The sequence below is a fragment of the Pelophylax lessonae genome, assembly GCF_965119305.1.
Source record: "Pelophylax lessonae genome assembly, chromosome: 2".
Lineage (NCBI taxonomy): Eukaryota > Metazoa > Chordata > Amphibia > Anura > Ranidae > Pelophylax > Pelophylax lessonae.
In genome coordinates this window covers 312668725-312685609 of record NC_138769.1, presented here as the reverse complement: position 1 = coordinate 312685609, position 16885 = coordinate 312668725, and the positions used below count along the sequence as shown (strand labels likewise).

Below are 16885 nucleotides of genomic sequence, written 5' to 3'. Positions count from 1 at the left end.
CATATCACTCTTAAATTCAGTCGTTAAAGTCTATGCAAAAATTCTTGCCCTTAGACTATCAGACATTATTCCACTTTTGATAAAGAATGACCAACAAGGGTTTGTAAAGGGGAGGCAGCCCTCGGACGCAACCCGAAGAATTTTGAATGTGATACATTATGCAGAGACCTCCCGAACACCTTCTTTGTTGTTATCCCTTGACGCAAAGAAGGCGTTTGATAGGGTGGAATGGCATTACATGGACATGGTGTTATCCCGATTCAGGTTTTGTGGGGAAATGAAGTCTGCTATAATGGCCCTGTATTCTTGCCCGTCAGCCAGAGTATACACATCTGGTCTCTTATCTAAATCCTTCCTAATTTCTAATGGTACTCGCCAAGGGTGTCCGCTCTCGCCCATTATTTTCAATCTCATGATTGAGCCACTGGCTGAGTCCATTCGCCAGCACCCCTCAATATCTGGTTTCCAAATTGGAGAAGAGAATCATGTGGTCAGCCTTTTTGCTGACGACGTGATCCTCCTTTTGACCGAACCAGAAAAGTCCCTACCAGCAGTGACCAATTTACTCAATGTTTTCAGTTCCATATCCTATTATAAAATGAATTATTCTAAATCTCTTATTCTTGACTTGGGAACGGCCCCCAAAGTGAAACTCAAGCTACAGTCTTCCTACCCATTCACTTGGGCGCGGGACGGGATCCCCTATTTGGGGATCACATTAACTCCCAAAATACACCTAATGGCCCGCGCGAACTATGAACCCTTGATCACTAATATTCACTCGCAACTGAATAACATGACAAGCTCTATTATATCATGGGTAGGTAGAATAGCGGCATATAAAATGTCTATCCTCCCACAGATCCTTTACTTCTTTAGAGTCCTTCCCATCCCAATTCCGAAAAAGTACATAACGACCCTCACAAAATTGTCAACCCAGTTCATTGGGCGACACTAAAAACCAAGGTGTGCAAGGAAACATCTTATTGCTCATAAGAAAACAGGAAGTATGGGGCTCCCGGATCTACATGACTACAGGTTAGCGGCCATCTTAGAACAATTGGGCTACTGGTTCAAGCTATCCGATAGACCTCGATTAGTAAACATGGAGACGTCATTCTGCAATGCTCCGGATCTGGCATCAGTTCTATATATGGATCATTTAGTCCCTGGAAATACTTCCTCCCTTTCTCCACCCATGGAAACTTCTGTAATGGCATGGCGCCATGTTATGGCCAGTGCCAATAGAGAACCCCCTATCGATATTCCACCTATACCAATACAAAATTTGGAATCCAGAATACCCTTTCTATATACCAAACCTCTACTCAGCCATGGAATCAAATATGTTCAAGATTTTTACACAGATGGCCATCCACGTAAGTGGTCAGATATGCAGGGTCGTTTTTCCCTCCCTTCTAGACTATATTTTGTTTGCTTTCACATTTCACAATATTTGTCAAAATACCCCTTACCTGTTTTATATGTCTTTCCTTCTGTTTGGGCTTTCCTCACGGCTCCAACACACAGGAAAGGTGGAATCTCTCATTTATAATGCTCTCCAATACAAATCAGAATTCCAACTTTCAGTGGCTTTTCAGAAATGGAATAAAGATCTGGACTCATCAATGTGGACAGGTGGGAAATTGAACCCATATTATGTGGGAATGTCCATATCTAACGGGATACTGGAAACTTATCTTTCAAATGGTTTCCTCCTTAACAGGGATTATACAAAAACCCTCCATGGGTCTGGCCCTACTCAATCTTGGGATCGATATGTTTCCATTATCTATGAGACAAGTTGTATGTCAAGTATTATTAGCGGCACGCCACAACATACTAGTCAATTGGGGCACTCAAACTTCACATAAGATATCAGACGTTAGATTAGCGGTTAATCACAATCACCTGTTTAAACGCCTACTAGCAATTATTCAGGGCTCATGTGTAGCCTTCGATAACAGATGGAAGATGTGGACTGACTTTAGAGGGTAACAAAACTGACTGATAACTTCACTTTCTACTAGAGGTTGGCGCTTTGTTAAGATGGGGCCTGGTCGGGAGGCTGTTGTTCCCTCCCCTCTTGTACAGTTAGTACCCATTGGGGGGTGCAGGAGGGGAGGGGATGACGGAAAAACGACCGATGCACTGTCTCCCGCTTCAACGAGATATTATCTTCTTTTGTGTCTAAGAGGCTCTTCTACCACGTTCCTCATATTAACAATAGATTTTGATATTTTTTCTGACTGTCTGGAGTTACTGTATTGCATTTGATAACCATATCCTGTGTATTTTTGTTTTATTTGTGCATGTTGCACAATATTGAAATTGTCATGTTTTTTGTGTTTGTTTATGCAAAACCAAATAAAAATGTTTTGCTTAAAAAATGCCGAACAAGCAAAATCCCATTCATTTCAATGGCCCCTGTTCACATCTGAGCGTTTTGTCACTTGAAGCTCAAAAGAGTACATGAGCTTCTCTTTTGGCAGATTACAAGCGTTTTTGTTAGATGTCAATGGCTGCCTCCAACACCTGAAAAAAAAAAAAAAAAAAACGCCTGAAAAAAAGCCCAAAAAACATATTCCGATATATCGGAATCGGCCTTTTGATTTACAAATATTGCCAATATTTCGGGAAAGTGCATGTACCGGGGTGATGCCTGCAGCTAGAGGCATCACTCCGGTACCGGTGTCCATAGCCGACGGTCGGCTGTCTTGTAATGACAACCGATGCAGCTGAGAAGCCGCACGGCTGTCATTTCAAGGAGCGGGAGAGGACATCCCCCCCTCCCGCCACCTTCCGCGGCTCGCCTGGGTCTCCTGTCCCACCGGGAGACCCGGGCATCCTACCTTCACCGTCGCCGTCTGACTGGGTCTCCATTTCTTTGAATTTGGCGCCGCCGAGTATCCGGAAGTGATGTCATGACATGACATCACTTCCAGGTACTGGCGGCGCCAAATTAAAATACTTGCAGCATTCAAGACAGCCAAACTTGGCGTTTTGAATGCTTTTAAGTGCAGAGGAGGGGCTTTGGGTGTTTTAGACCCCCAGATCCCTTCACCTCAGTACCTGTAGACATTGAAAAAAACATTTTTTCTTTTAATGTCCGAAAATATTGGCCAATATCGGCCGATACCGATATCTGATGACCAAAAAATCGGTATCGGCGGTAAAAAAAAAAAACGATATTGGTCGATCACTAATTTTAGTAAATCTAAAGGAAAAAATCTAAAGAAAATTGTATAGTGTGTATCCAGCTTCAGGGCTACACCTGAGCGTATTGTTTTCAGGCATTTTTCTGGCTTTTTTCAGGCGTTTTTTGCAGGTGTTTGGAGGCAGGCATTGACATCTAACAAAAACGCTTGTAATCTGCCAAAAAAGAAGCTCATGTGCCTTTTTGTCCTGGAGACAAAACGCTCAGATGTGAACAGGGGCCCCTGAAATGAATGGGATTTTGATTGTTGGGCGTTTTGAGACTTCAGAGATGAGCGTTTTATGAGCTGAAATATGCTCAGGTGTGAACAGGGCCTAAAAAAGGCCTGAAAAACGCAAAAAAAAAAAAAAAAACACCTGCAAACTGATTTATTTGTTTCTTTGTGATTTGATCCCTCGTATGTATTGATTCATATACTATAGACACATATAGGAATGTATTAGAACACAGTTTGTTACATCAACATTTCTTCATTTGTTTAGTACATACCAGAGGCGTAACTAGAACCTTCAGGGCCCCAGTGCAAGAAACCATGAAGTCCGGGGGCCCTTCCCTTCAAGCCTGGGGCTTTTCCCACTGACCCTGGGGCCCTTTACTCTCATTGCGGGGCCCTTTATTACAGTCCTGCAGCAGGACCCTTTCACAAGTTCTGCAGTGGGCCCCCTTCCTGCTATCTTGGGGCCTCCCCACGGTGGTGGAATGTCAGTTGCAGGTGTGACCTTTGCGATCCTGGAAGTTCACCCACTGGTGTCAGTAGTTTTTATTTTTTGGTATTTTAATTGTAATTGTTTTTATAATTTTATTTTATTTTTTTACGTCACTGACTATGACTCTGTCCATTCAGAAAAGGAAGAAGCTGCTAAATTACATATTTACTGACCCCCTTCCTGGTTCTCTATTGTGTCACATCCCCTGCAGCAGCCGGAAGAAGAGCAGGAGAGGGGAGGGAGCACAGTGGGGGGGGGGGGGGGACCAGGGGAGCACACATCAGAGTGCAACCTAACATAAAATGTGCCCATCAGAGTGCACCCTAACATAAAATGTGCCCATCAGAGTGCCCCCTAACATAAAATATGCCCATCAGAGTGCCCCCTAACATAAATTATGCCCTTAGCATAAAATTTGCTCATCAGCGTGACCCTTAACATAAAATAAGGGACACGCTGATGGGCAAATTTTATGTTAGGGGGCACTCTGATGGGCATATTTTATGTTAGGGGGCACTCAGATGGACACATTTTATGTTAGGGGGCACTGAGATGGACACATTTTATGTTAGGGGGCACTCTGATGGGCACATTTTATGTTAGGGGGCACTCTGATGGGCACATTTTATGTTAGGTTGCACTCTGATGGGCAAAACAAAATGTGCAAATCAGCGTTGCTCTTAACATAAAATATGGCCATTAGAGTGCCCCTTAACATAAAATATGCCCCTCAGCGAGCCCCTTAGCATTAAATATGCCCATCAGAGTGCCCCTTAGCATAAAATATGCCCATCAGAGTGCCCCTTAGCATAAAATATGCCCATCAGAGTGCCCCCTAACATAAAATGTGCCCATCAGCGTGCCCCCTAACATAAAATGTGCCCATCAGAGTGCCCCCTAACATAACATATGCCCATCAGAGTGCCCCCTAACATAAAATGTGCCCATCAGAGTGCCCCTTAGCATAAAATAGGCCCATCAGCGTGACCCTTAACATAAAAAAAGGGGCACGCTGATGGGCATATTTTATGTTAGGGGGCACTCTGATGGGCAAATTTTATGTTAGGGGGCACTCTGAAGGGCACATTTTATGTTAGGGGGCACTCTGATGGGCAAAACAAAACGTGTAAATCAGCGTTGCGCTTAACATAAAATATACCCATTAGAGTGCCCTTAACATTAAATATGCCCATTAGAGTGCCCCTTAACATAAAATATGCCCATCAGAGTGCATAAGGGGCATGCTGATGGGCACATTTTATGTTAGGGGGCACTCTGATGGGCACATTTTTTTTTTTTTTTATGGGGCACTCTAATGAGCACTACAAAATATGCCCATCAATCTGCAGACTTTAAAAACCTCATATCAGCTTTAAGTGCAGCTATGACCACATTGCTTTCTCCCCTTGTGCTCCACATACCTGGAGCCAGGAGCTGAGCCAGAAGCCGCGAGCAGGGGGGCGGGGCGTGCACATAATGTCATGCCCCAACTCTCTGTCTGGCTGAATGGGAGCCGCAGTCAGGAGCGGGGGGCGCGCGTGACGTCACGCCCCTACTCGCGGCCCGGCAGGACACCGGCCGGGAGCCGCAGCGCACACACAGCACGTCACTGGTTGCTGGGACACCCGCGGTCCCAGCAAACCATTGAATGAATACAGGAGGCGGCCTCGCGGTCCGGGTGAAAGCATTGTGTGGGCCGCCAATGGACCGCGGGCCACCATTTAGTGACGGCCGATATAGAGGAACCAATCTCCTCCATTTTCCTCCTGCAGCTACAGGAGGAAAAAGGAGGACAGGGATTTCTCGACATGCTACTCCTGCCGCCCCCTCCTATCCAGGTGTACAGGGGGACCAGTGGCGGCCGGTGTGTTGGGGGCGCAGGGGCGCCACCCCCCCTATCCATGCGTCTGGCCCCTAATCAGCATGCAGGGGCGCCGGGCGCATGGAGTTCAATGGGGCTTTTTTTTTTTGCATCACCTGATTAGAGCCAGAGGCTCTAAAAGGGCGATGCAAAGGGTGGACCCGGGGCGCAGAGCAGTGCACCCCGACTCCACCCATTGTGTGACAATAGCGAATGAAAATTCGCTATTGTCACATGGATCCTCCTCCCAGCCAATCAGGAAGCGGGTCTAATACCTGATTCGCCGCAAGGCAAACCCCATGCCATTGGCTGAGGAGGAGGCAGGATGACCCGAGGAGACGCCCCGGTGGCTGCTGATGATCCAGGTAAGTGCACTGGATTGAAGGGGGCACGCACGCTGGTCTCTGCATTGAAGAGGGCATGTATGCTGGTCACTACATTGAAGGGGGCATGTATGCTGGTCACTACATTGAAGGGGGCATGTATGCTGGTCACTACATTGAAGGGGGCATGTACGCTGGTCACTACATTGAAGGGGGCATGTACGCTGGTCACTACATTGAAGGGGGCATGTATGCTGGTCACTACATTGAAGGGGGCATGTACGCAGGTCACTACATTGAAGGGGGCATGTACGCAGGTCACTACATTGAAGGGGGCATGTACGCTGGTCACTACATTGAAGGGGGCATGTACGCTGGTCACTACATTGAAGGGGGCATGTACGCTGGTCACTACATTGAAGGGGGCATGTACACTGGTCACTACATTGAAGGGGGCACGCACGCTGGTCACTACATTGAAGGGGGCATGTGTGCTGGTCACTAAATTGAAGGGGGCATGTGTGCTGGTCACTACATTGAAGGGGGCATGTGTGCTGGTCACTAAATTGAAGGGGGCATGTGTGCTGGTCACTAAATTGAAGGGGGCATGTGTGCTGGTCACTACATTGAAGGGGGCATGTGTGCTGGTCACTACATTGAAGGGGGCATGTGTGCTGGTCACTACATTGAAGGGGGCATGTACGCTGGTCACTGCATTGAAGGGGGCATGTACGCTGGTCTCTGCATTGAAGGGGGCATGTACGCTGGTCACTACATTGAAGGGGGCATGTACGCTGGTCACTACATTGAAGGGGGCATGTGTGCTGGTCACTAAATTGAAGGGGGCATGTGTGCTGGTCACTACATTGAAGGTGGCATGTGTGCTGGTCACTACATTGAAGGGGGCATGTGTGCTGGTCACTACATTGAAGGGGGCATGTACGCTGGTCACTGCATTGAAGGGGGCATGTACGCTGGTCTCTGCATTGAAGGGAGCATGTACGCTGGTCTCTGCATTGAAGGGGGCATGTATGCTGGTCTCTACATTGAAGGGGGCATGTACGCTGGTCACTGAATTGAAGGGGGCATGTACGCTGGTCTCTGCATTGAAGGGAGCATGTACGCTGGTCTCTGCATTGAAGGGGGCATGTATGCTGGTCACTACATTGAAGGGGGCATGTACGCTGGTCACTGAATTGAAGGGGGCATGTACGCTGGTCTCTGCATTGAAGGGAGCATGTACGCTGGTCTCTGCATTGAAGGGGGCATGTATGCTGGTCTCTGCATTGAAGGGGGCACGCTGGTCAGTGTTTTAAAGGGGGCACGCTGGTCACTGTGCATTGAAAGGGGGCACGCTGGTCACTGTGCATGGAAAGGGGGCACACTATACCTTAATTACTGAAGGCCCCTTTCACACTTTTGCGACCTCAAAGTCACACAATTTTTTACAGCGTTTTTTGCGGCAAAGCAATGCCTATTACATTTTTTTGTTTGCGCCCCCCTTCCCCCCAAATTTTGAGCACCAGCTGCCACTGCAGGGGACCTGCACAGGCCCCCTGAAGCATGGGGCCCGGTTGCAATTGCAACCCCTGTAGTTACACCCCAGGTACATACCCAAGCTCCTCATTGGTGTAGATATACCTTCAGTTCTTTCTAAGGCAGCGCCACTTTTAGATTTGTAGATGTGAACAGAGCCTAACAAACTAGTGAATGCAACCTATAGCCACTTTACTAGTGAGGCAGACATTAGGACCTGGAAGGAATAGGCGGGCTCCTCCTGTAGCACACCCCTTCCCTCAGTCAGTCAGTCCTCCGTGACACACCCCTCCTTCCCTCAGCCAGTCAGCTCTCTGTCACACACGCCTTCCTCCTGGCTGTCCGTCAGTTATCTCCCGGCATCATGAGCGGACAGAGGCTGGTGGAAGATGCGGCCACGGCCTCCAATTACCAGGACTTCCATGTGGAACACTTCCACCTGGAGCTCAGCGTGGACACCCAGGCCAGGAAGCTGAGCGGCTCGGAGAGGCTGGGGTTGAAGGTGATGGCGGAGAGTAGAGAGCTCAGGCTGGACTCTTACCCTGGTATGACTATAGAGCGTGTGTGGGGAGAGCTGAGTGCCGGGGATAGGACTGAGCTGACCTGGGAGAACCGGCCTTTTACCAGCTATGGTACTCTTACCGCCATCACCCTGCCTGAGCCTGTCCCAGCTGGGAGCAACATCTCCATCACCATAGACTACCAGGTCGGCAACAACCCGGGGGTGAGTCCTCTCTATCCCATCTCCTACAGTCTTCATGTCAGCACACTGATCCCTCTACTATTCATAATCTAGGGCCTGGAGAGCGATCCTCTCCTATACATCATTACTTTTATTTTCACTTTTAAACCTTATCACTTTCATCTGTAGCTAAGCAATGAGCGAAACAAATATCCTCCCAATACAACAGGCACCTGAGTGCTAACTGCTCTGTTTGTTTCTTGCAGATCTGTGCAGGTATCCAATGTGAAGCTTTGCCTCTCACAGGTCTTGTCTCCGCCCTCCTCCTGTAATAAGGAACACTCACTGTTGTTTCCTCTCCTTGTACATGGTGACAGGTCTTGTCTCCGCCCCCCTCCTGTAATAAAGACCGCTCACTATTCCCTCTCCTTGTACAGGGTGACAGGTCTTGTCTCCGCCCACTCCTGTAATAAAGACCGCTCACTGTTGTTCCCTCTCCTTGTACATGGTGACGGGTCTTGTCTCCGCCCACTCCTGTAATAAAGACCGCTCACTATTCCCTCTCCTTGTACAGGGTGACAGGTCTTGTCTCCGCCCACTCCTGCAATAAAGACTGCTCACTGTTGTTCCCTCTCCTTGTACAGGGTGACGGGTCTTGTCTCCGCCCACTCCTGTAATAAAGACCGCTCACTATTCCCTCTCCTTGTACAGGGTGACAGGTCTTGTCTCCGCCCACTCCTGCAATAAAGACCGCTCACTGTTGTTCCCTCTCCTTGTACAGGGTGACGGGTCTTGTCTCCGCCCACTCCTGTAATAAAGACCGCTCACTATTCCCTCTCCTTGTACAGGGTGACAGGTCTTGTCTCCGCCCACTCCTGCAATAAAGACCGCTCACTGTTGTTCCCTCTCCTTGTACAGGGTGACGGGTCTTGTCTCCGCCCCCTCCTGTAATAAAGACCGCTCACTATTCCCTCTCCTTGTACAGGGTGACAGGTCTTGTCTCCGCCCACTCCTGTAATAAAGACCGCTCACTGTTGTTCCCTCTCCTTGTACAGGGTGACGGGTCTTGTCTCCGCCCACTCCTGTAATAAAGACCGCTCACTATTCCCTCTCCTTGTACAGGGTGACAGGTCTTGTCTCCGCCCACTCCTGCAATAAAGACCGCTCACTGTTGTTCCCTCTCCTTGTACAGGGTGACGGGTCTTGTCTCCGCCCACTCCTGTAATAAAGACCGCTCACTATTCCCTCTCCTTGTACAGGGTGACAGGTCTTGTCTCCGCCCCCCTCCTGTAATAAAGACCGCTCACTATTCCCTCTCCTTGTACAGGGTGACAGGTCTTGTCTCCGCCCCCCTCCTGTAATAAAGACCGCTCACTATTCCCTCTCCTTGTACAGGGTGACAGGTCTTGTCTCCGCCCACTCCTGTAATAAAGACCGCTCACTGTTGTTCCCTCTCCTTGTACAGGGTGATGGGTCTTGTCTCCGCCCACTCCTGTAATAAAGACCGCTCACTATTCCCTCTCCTTGTACAGGGTGACAGGTCTTGTCTCCGCCCCCCTCCTGTAATAAAGACCGCTCACTATTCCCTCTCCTTGTACAGGGTGACAGGTCTTGTCTCCGCCCACTCCTGTAATAAAGACCACTCACTCTTGTTCCCTCTCCTTGTACAGGGTGACAGGTCTTGTCTCCGCCCACTCCTGTAATAAAGACCGCTCACTGTTGTTCCCTCTCCTTGTACAGGGTGACAGGTCTTGTCTCCGCCTACTCCTGTAGTCTTCTACAGGCAGCCTGTAGAGCAGGGTGTTCTATCAGAATACCGCTACCTATCAGATCCTGCAACTGGAAGTGACATTTGGACGAGAACAACTGACTGCACATGCGCTATGCGTTCCAATAAGTTTCCTAATGTACTGCAAACAAAGAAAGAAAGGGTGCACCGGCCTAGCGCATTATCCTCAATATAGGCTTTATTAATAAAACATACGAGGTCATTGTACTTAACAGTACTCAATTGTCTTAATAAAACATAAAAATGATTACTCACAAACAATGGTATAAACCAGCATATCAAATCCGAATATCAGGAGCAGTCCATGGTTGGGGGCAGCTTACACCACCATTTTTTAGTCCAAAAAAGTACTGAAACTCCATAGCGCTGGTATTTAAACCCTTTTCAGTCCATGTGAATGTCCACTGTCCTTAATGGATGACGGCTGACATATTTCGAGGCTTTGCCTCTTCCTCAGAGCCCTCGAAACACGTCATCCGTTAAGGATCGTGGACATTCACATGGACTGCTTCTGATATTCGGATTTGATATGCTGGTTTATACCATTGTTTGTGAGTAGTCATTGTTGCGTTTTATTAATAAAGCCTATATTGAGGATAATGCGCTAGGCCGGTGCGCCCTTTCTTTGTTTGCAGTACTTGTTGGACTACCCCGGTCCTATAGGGCAGCAAGGCCTTAGCCATTTGAGATGCCAAATGTGAGTCCCGTGGAAAGAGTGGTTGGGGAGCTCGGGTTCTCAGCGCAGGAGCAAGGTGTTATACATCACAAGTTTCCTAATGTGGCAGAACACGAAGTAGTGGCGGACGTCTTACACCCACGCAAGTCTTGATTATTACATTTATTTTATTTATTTTTTAAGGTTCTTTTTATCTTTTACATTTATTTTAGCAGTAAGCTCACCTTGTGTACTGAAATAGACTGTTTCACCGCGACCGAGTGAAATAGTCTATTTCACTATATGATCAGTTTGTCGCTGAGCAGTGAGGAGTGTACCAAGATGGCCGTCGCCACCTTCTACCTGCAGGTCTCTCGCTATATTTACTATATTACAATAATAATAGAAGCTAGAAAACGTACAATTTCCGGGGGAAATTGTGTGAAGTGTTCTTGCCGCCACCGTGGTAGCAGTTTAGAAATTGTGGCAAGATGTCTTCGCTCACCCTCTATTTTCAGGCCCCACTCTAGTTTTGAACATTCCGCCATTCATTCCTATGGGGCCAATTTTGCCAAATTTCGCCACAAAAACTCAGATATTTCGCATACCATTCGGTGAAACCTTCCAAAAAGTAATAGCAAAGCGATCGGGAACAATCCACTGGTTTTCAGGATATTACTTGTCTATGTAGTGTAAAAACTGTGGGAGGAGTTAGGGTGCCACATTTTCCCATAGGCTTTCACGATGATAAGAATAATATAAATGTGAAATAATAGTATGGCAAGAACACCTAATTTAATACTGTTATTCTATGTATAAGGTGAGTTTACTGCTAAAATAATTGTAAAATTCAAGACTTGCCTGGGTGTAAGAAGATGTCCGCCGCTGCTTTGTGTTCTGTCACATTAGGAAACCTATTGAAATGCATATCGGCCATGTTGGAATGCATGGCGCATGCGCAGTAAGTTATTCTCATCCGAACATCCCTTCCAGTTGCATAATCTGATAGGTAGCGGTATTCTGATAGAACACTGGGATCTCAAACTGGTGGCCCTCGAGCTGTTGCAGAACTACTATTCCTGTGAGGCATTGCAAGGCTGACAGTTACAAACATGACTCCCATAGGCGGAGGCATGATGGGACTTGTAGTTCTGCAACTGCTGGAGGCCCCTGCTGTAGAGGGTGGAGCCTGCTGGATCCCTCTCCCAGCTCTACTCCCCACCCAGGCTATGATGTCACTGCTACTTTTAGAAAGTAATAGCTGGGTTTTCAGTTACATTTTTTTATATTTTTTATTCTTGACATAATATAATTAACAAATTGTTAATAACATAAGCTATAATATACCCAAGGTATTAAAGATATAGGAAGAAGAATATATAAATATAACTAACATTGAAATGTATCCACTTCACCCCAACCCTACACAAATATGCGGCCTCACTGGACTGGGCTTTTTTCTGTGGGGCTGCATATTTGCGTATCTCCCTTTGAGCTGGGAGCGCACCGAGGCCGGGAGCTCACCAAGAGCCCCGGACCCGTTTTACATTCGGGACCTGGAACATCCAATTCCAGGTAGATTTGCATGATTAATCATTAAAAAATCGTGATCTCGATTCACCCCCCTTCCCCTCCCGATCTTAAAACTGCATTTCCTTGATTCTTACACAGCTGTTCTCTGCTCACTCTCAGCTGTCAAAAAAAAAAAAAAAAAAAGCCTCCAGGCAAATCTTTATCAACATTAAGTGCCGGTGTTCTAAAATTTAGTCGGACCCGTGAAAATTCCGGACCCTCGTCACTTCCGGGACGCTCCGTCACCACCAGCTGCTGCGAGCCCCGGTGCGCATGCGCACAAGGCATTTTCAAGGTCCAATTAAATTCTAAGACTTACGAACAGCTGACTGAGAGGAGGAGGGGCTGAGGTGGGACGCACAGACCGCTGTGGGATAATGTTACAACACCGCCGCGCAGAGCTGGCTTAGAGGAGGCGGGAAGGAAGTGAATACTCATACTAAATAGTAATGATAAAAAATGTTTAGTATTTCTTATTATTTTTTATCATTACTATTTAGTATGAGTATTCACTTTCATCCCACCTCCTCTAAGTCAGCTCTGCAACATGTTCCTTGCTCGATGACGCGGCGGTGTTGTAACATTATCCCGCAGCGATGTGTGCGTCCCACCTCAGCCCCTCCTCCTCTCAGCTGTTCGTAAGTCTTAGAATTTAATCAAATGCCTTGTGCGCATGCGCACCGGGGCTCGCATCAGCTGGGTCATGACGTAGCGTAACCGGAAGTGACGAGGGTCTGGAATTTTCATGGGTCCGACTAAATTTTAGAACACCGGTTCACTTAAGTGCAATCACAGAGATCGCATGTAATTCGGAGTGCACTGCTCCTAAATTACATGCGATGTCTGTGCGGTGCAAATTTCAGCCATACAGTTTATATGGCTGAATTTGCACCGCAATCGCACTAAACACGCACATGACCCTCTTTTTTTATCCGCAGCAAAATTGGATCGCACGGCGGTTCACAGTAGTGCGATCCGATTCTGTGCGTACTTGCAGATCGCACTGCGATATGCGATCTCAACTGGGGGTGTCAACTTTTAATTACCCCCTGGGTATCGAGGTGCGGGAACACGCTGCATATTTGCAGCGTTCCCGCCTCGCACAAGTGTGAACCGGGACTAAAAGGCTGCTAGATAACTATAAACACAATGTTTTACAATGTATCATTTCCTTCTTTTAGATCAAAGGAATGAACTTCCGTCTGTGAAGGCAGTTTAACCTCTTAAAAACTAAGCCTTTTTCTGACACTTATTGCTTACAAGTTGAAATCAGTATTTTTTGCTAGAAAATTACTTAGAACCCCCCAAACATTAAATTTATATATATATATTAGCAGAGACCCTAGAGAATAACATGGAAATTGTTGCAATCTTATATGTCACACTGTATTTGCGCAGAAGTCTTTCAAAGGCAGTTTTTTGGGGAAAAAAATACCCTTTAATGAATTTAAAAAACGAACAAACAGTAAAGTTAGCCCAATTTTTTTTGTTAAATGCCGAGATTCATGAGAGAATCGTTCTCTTTATTCTAGGCAAAAGAAAATGTGATTCTCATTTTATCCAGAATCGTACAGCTCTAATTCCGAGTCACCTGATTGCTGATAGCCTTCGATTGGCTACCACAGTGATCAGTCTCTGTGAAGCCCACCCCCGTGTTTTCTGTCTCTGAATGGATGAGAGATATGCGTTGTATCTTTCTCTGCTCAGAAATAATAATAATAATAAAAAAGCGTGTGTAGAAAAAAAATAAATAATAATAAAAAAAACCTAGATCAAGGTTTGATCTAGGTCTGTGCCAGCGTTAGTTTTGGATCAAGGTCAGTATCAATATTTTTTTTGGACAGGTGTTTTTTTTTTTTTTAAATTAGTATCAGGCCCCTTTCACACTTGTGCGACTTGTCCTGCAATTTGGGACTGTAAAGTCGAATGACAAGTTGTACCCTATGAGTTCCAATGAGTACCGTTCATATCTGTGAGGCTTCAAGTCAGTCCCTGTACTACTTTGGTCCAACTTTGATGCGACTTGAGGGTCCATAGACCTAAACATTACACAGACATTGCTTTAAGTCACACAAACGTGAAAGGGGCCTAAGTGCCCCTTAGGATTAAAAAAAATAAATGTGCGCTATTGTTTGTGGGCTGTACTACGGGTACAAACAACAACTTATATACACATATGTGGTATCCCTGTGATTGTCAGGAGCAGGAGAATTTATTTTGGGTTGTTCTTTGTTAGGTTATGGTAGTAGCAAGACATATACAGTTACAATTTTTTTAATATTTCTTTTTTTTTTTTTTTTACTATTTTCGGACAGTTTTCCTTTGATTAAAAAAAAAAAAAAAACACAAGATTCTCCTTTCTATTTACCACCAAATAAAAGCCCGGTTTGTCCTGAAAAAAAAAAAAATGGTACAATCCATTTGGATGCACAAAGTAGTTGTCATGATCTGTACAGGTTTACTAACACATGTCAAAATTACAAAATTGGGCTAGGTATTTCGATATGTTTTGGGAAAAAAAATAAAAATTTGGGAGATTGCAGATATGCTAAGAAAATCAAACACTTAGGCCCCGTTCACACTGGGGCGATGCTACTTTGCTGGGCGACCTCATAGGTCGCGGCGCGCTGCTCGCCCCGCGACCTCGGAGCAGCCGACACGGACTTCATAACATTGAAGTCTATGCAGGTCGCTCCGGGTCGCCCCAAAGAAGCTCCGAAGCGAAGAAAGAAAAGATAAAAAAGGTGTGGGCAAGACCAGGGCTTTTGTTTTTGCCTGTAAATGCCTATGTCTACATATGAGTTTTCAAAGGCATTTAGTGCACACAAAGTGGATTTGTATTAGCGTTGTAGCGATACCATTAGCTGTGCCAGTTCTAAGCATTTGCACAAGTGCTTGTACTAAAACTCGCCCATGAGCAGAGGTAGTTGTTATTGAGCACGGCTATCAGAGATCAGACTAACCAGTTTGGTATTTAAAGCGGAGTTCCACCCTAAATTTATACTTACCTCCATCTTCTCGCTCCGGGTCACCTGAAAAACAAATGGATAATTGCAATTTTTTTTTTTTTTACTTACCTCGTATAGAAGAAAATATACTTACCTTACTTCCTTCTTCCTCCCCTCGGCAGCCACGGCGATTCGTCACTTCCTGGCATCCAATGATTCCTGGGAGCTGAACGTCATCGCTTCCAGGAATCAATGTGCCTGCACTGGCCCCGACGTCAGTTCCGGGGCGCGCGCGTCATTCCCTTCTAAACAGCTTCTGGGCATGCCCAGAAGCTGTGGAGGGATGACGCGTGCACACCGGAAGTGACGGCGGGGCCGGTGCAGTGCATCGTGGGACCGAAGAAGGCGGAAGAGGACACAGAAGAGGATCGCGCTGGCTTCAAGCTGCCCACACCTGAGATGGCAGCGCTGGACAATACTTTTTCAAGGTAAGTATTTCTCCTAAAAGGTAAGTGCAACCCGGGACAGATCAGAGGCTATCCATTGTAGAATGTACTAGCCCTGACTGTCCCGGGGGTATTTTTATTAAAAAAAGTATTCCCAGGGTGGAACTCCGCTTTAAATTTTACTGTCATGAGTCCAGACTCTTTGTTTTTATATTATGACAACGTTGTCATTTTTACATAGTGTTTGGAGGTGGTGCTTTTTGTTTATGTGATGTTACTTTTTTCTTAAATGCTGTTTAATGAAAATAGTCATTTTCTAGTTCTATTACTTAGATCATGTGGGTACCTTCTTTCGTATGGGGTTATCCATACTCTTAGGCTACGTTCACATGTAGGCGTTTTTTGGGCGCTTTTCTGCTCTAGGATCAGCTCAAATAACGCCAACAAGACAAATCCTATTCATTTCAATGGCCCCTGTTCACATCTGAGCATTCCGACGCCTTGAACAAAACACCAGACGCTCTAAAAAGTACATGAGCTTCTTTTTGGGCAGATTACAGGCGTTTTTGTTAGATGTCAATACCTGCCTCCAAACACCTGCAATAAAAATGCTTGTAAAAATGCCTATAAAAAACGCCTGAAAAACTCCTATAAAATAGCAACGCCTACATGTGAACGTAGCCTTAGTTTATTTATTGTACTAAAACCGATACCTTCAAGTGCACAACTTATGTACGACTTGCATTGAGCTGTGTTAAATGGAGTCGCAAGCTGCAATGAAATCGGAGGTCCAAATCACAGTAATCTGTGGCTTTGCAGTAGTGCAGGAAACTTTTTTGATTTTTTTTTTTTTTTTTAACAACTTGAGTTGCACGATTTGAAAGGTTCCTTTGCCAGCAATGGGGTGCGACTTGTCATGCGATTTGAACTGTAGAATCGCATGAAAAATCACACTGGTGTTAAAAAAAAACAAAAAAAAAACTATCAGTAATTGGTATCAGCGAGTACTTGAGAAAAAGTCTTGGTACTCCGTCTTAACCTCTTCACACGCCGAAAGCACATGTGCGGAGTGTGGGCCTTCATGCCGAATGGCCTCATATATGTGGCCCTGTGTAAACTACTTACCGTGCTGAGAGTGTGCTCCCAGCA

The 16885-nt window shown here is 46.1% G+C and overlaps 1 protein-coding gene across 2 annotated transcripts in view; it reads left to right on the top strand.

Annotated features, from left to right (window-relative positions):
* The first annotated feature begins 8006 nt into the window (after positions 1-8006).
* Positions 8007-16885, top strand: part of RNPEP (arginyl aminopeptidase) — a 41872-nt gene continuing 32993 nt past the window's right edge. For both annotated transcript variants that reach the window (XM_082246267.1, XM_082246266.1), the window contains exon 1: positions 8007-8368. In XM_082246267.1, coding sequence (XP_082102393.1) covers positions 8009-8368 — 360 coding nt within the window. In that variant the 5' untranslated portion in view covers positions 8007-8008. The remainder of the gene's footprint in view (positions 8369-16885) is intronic.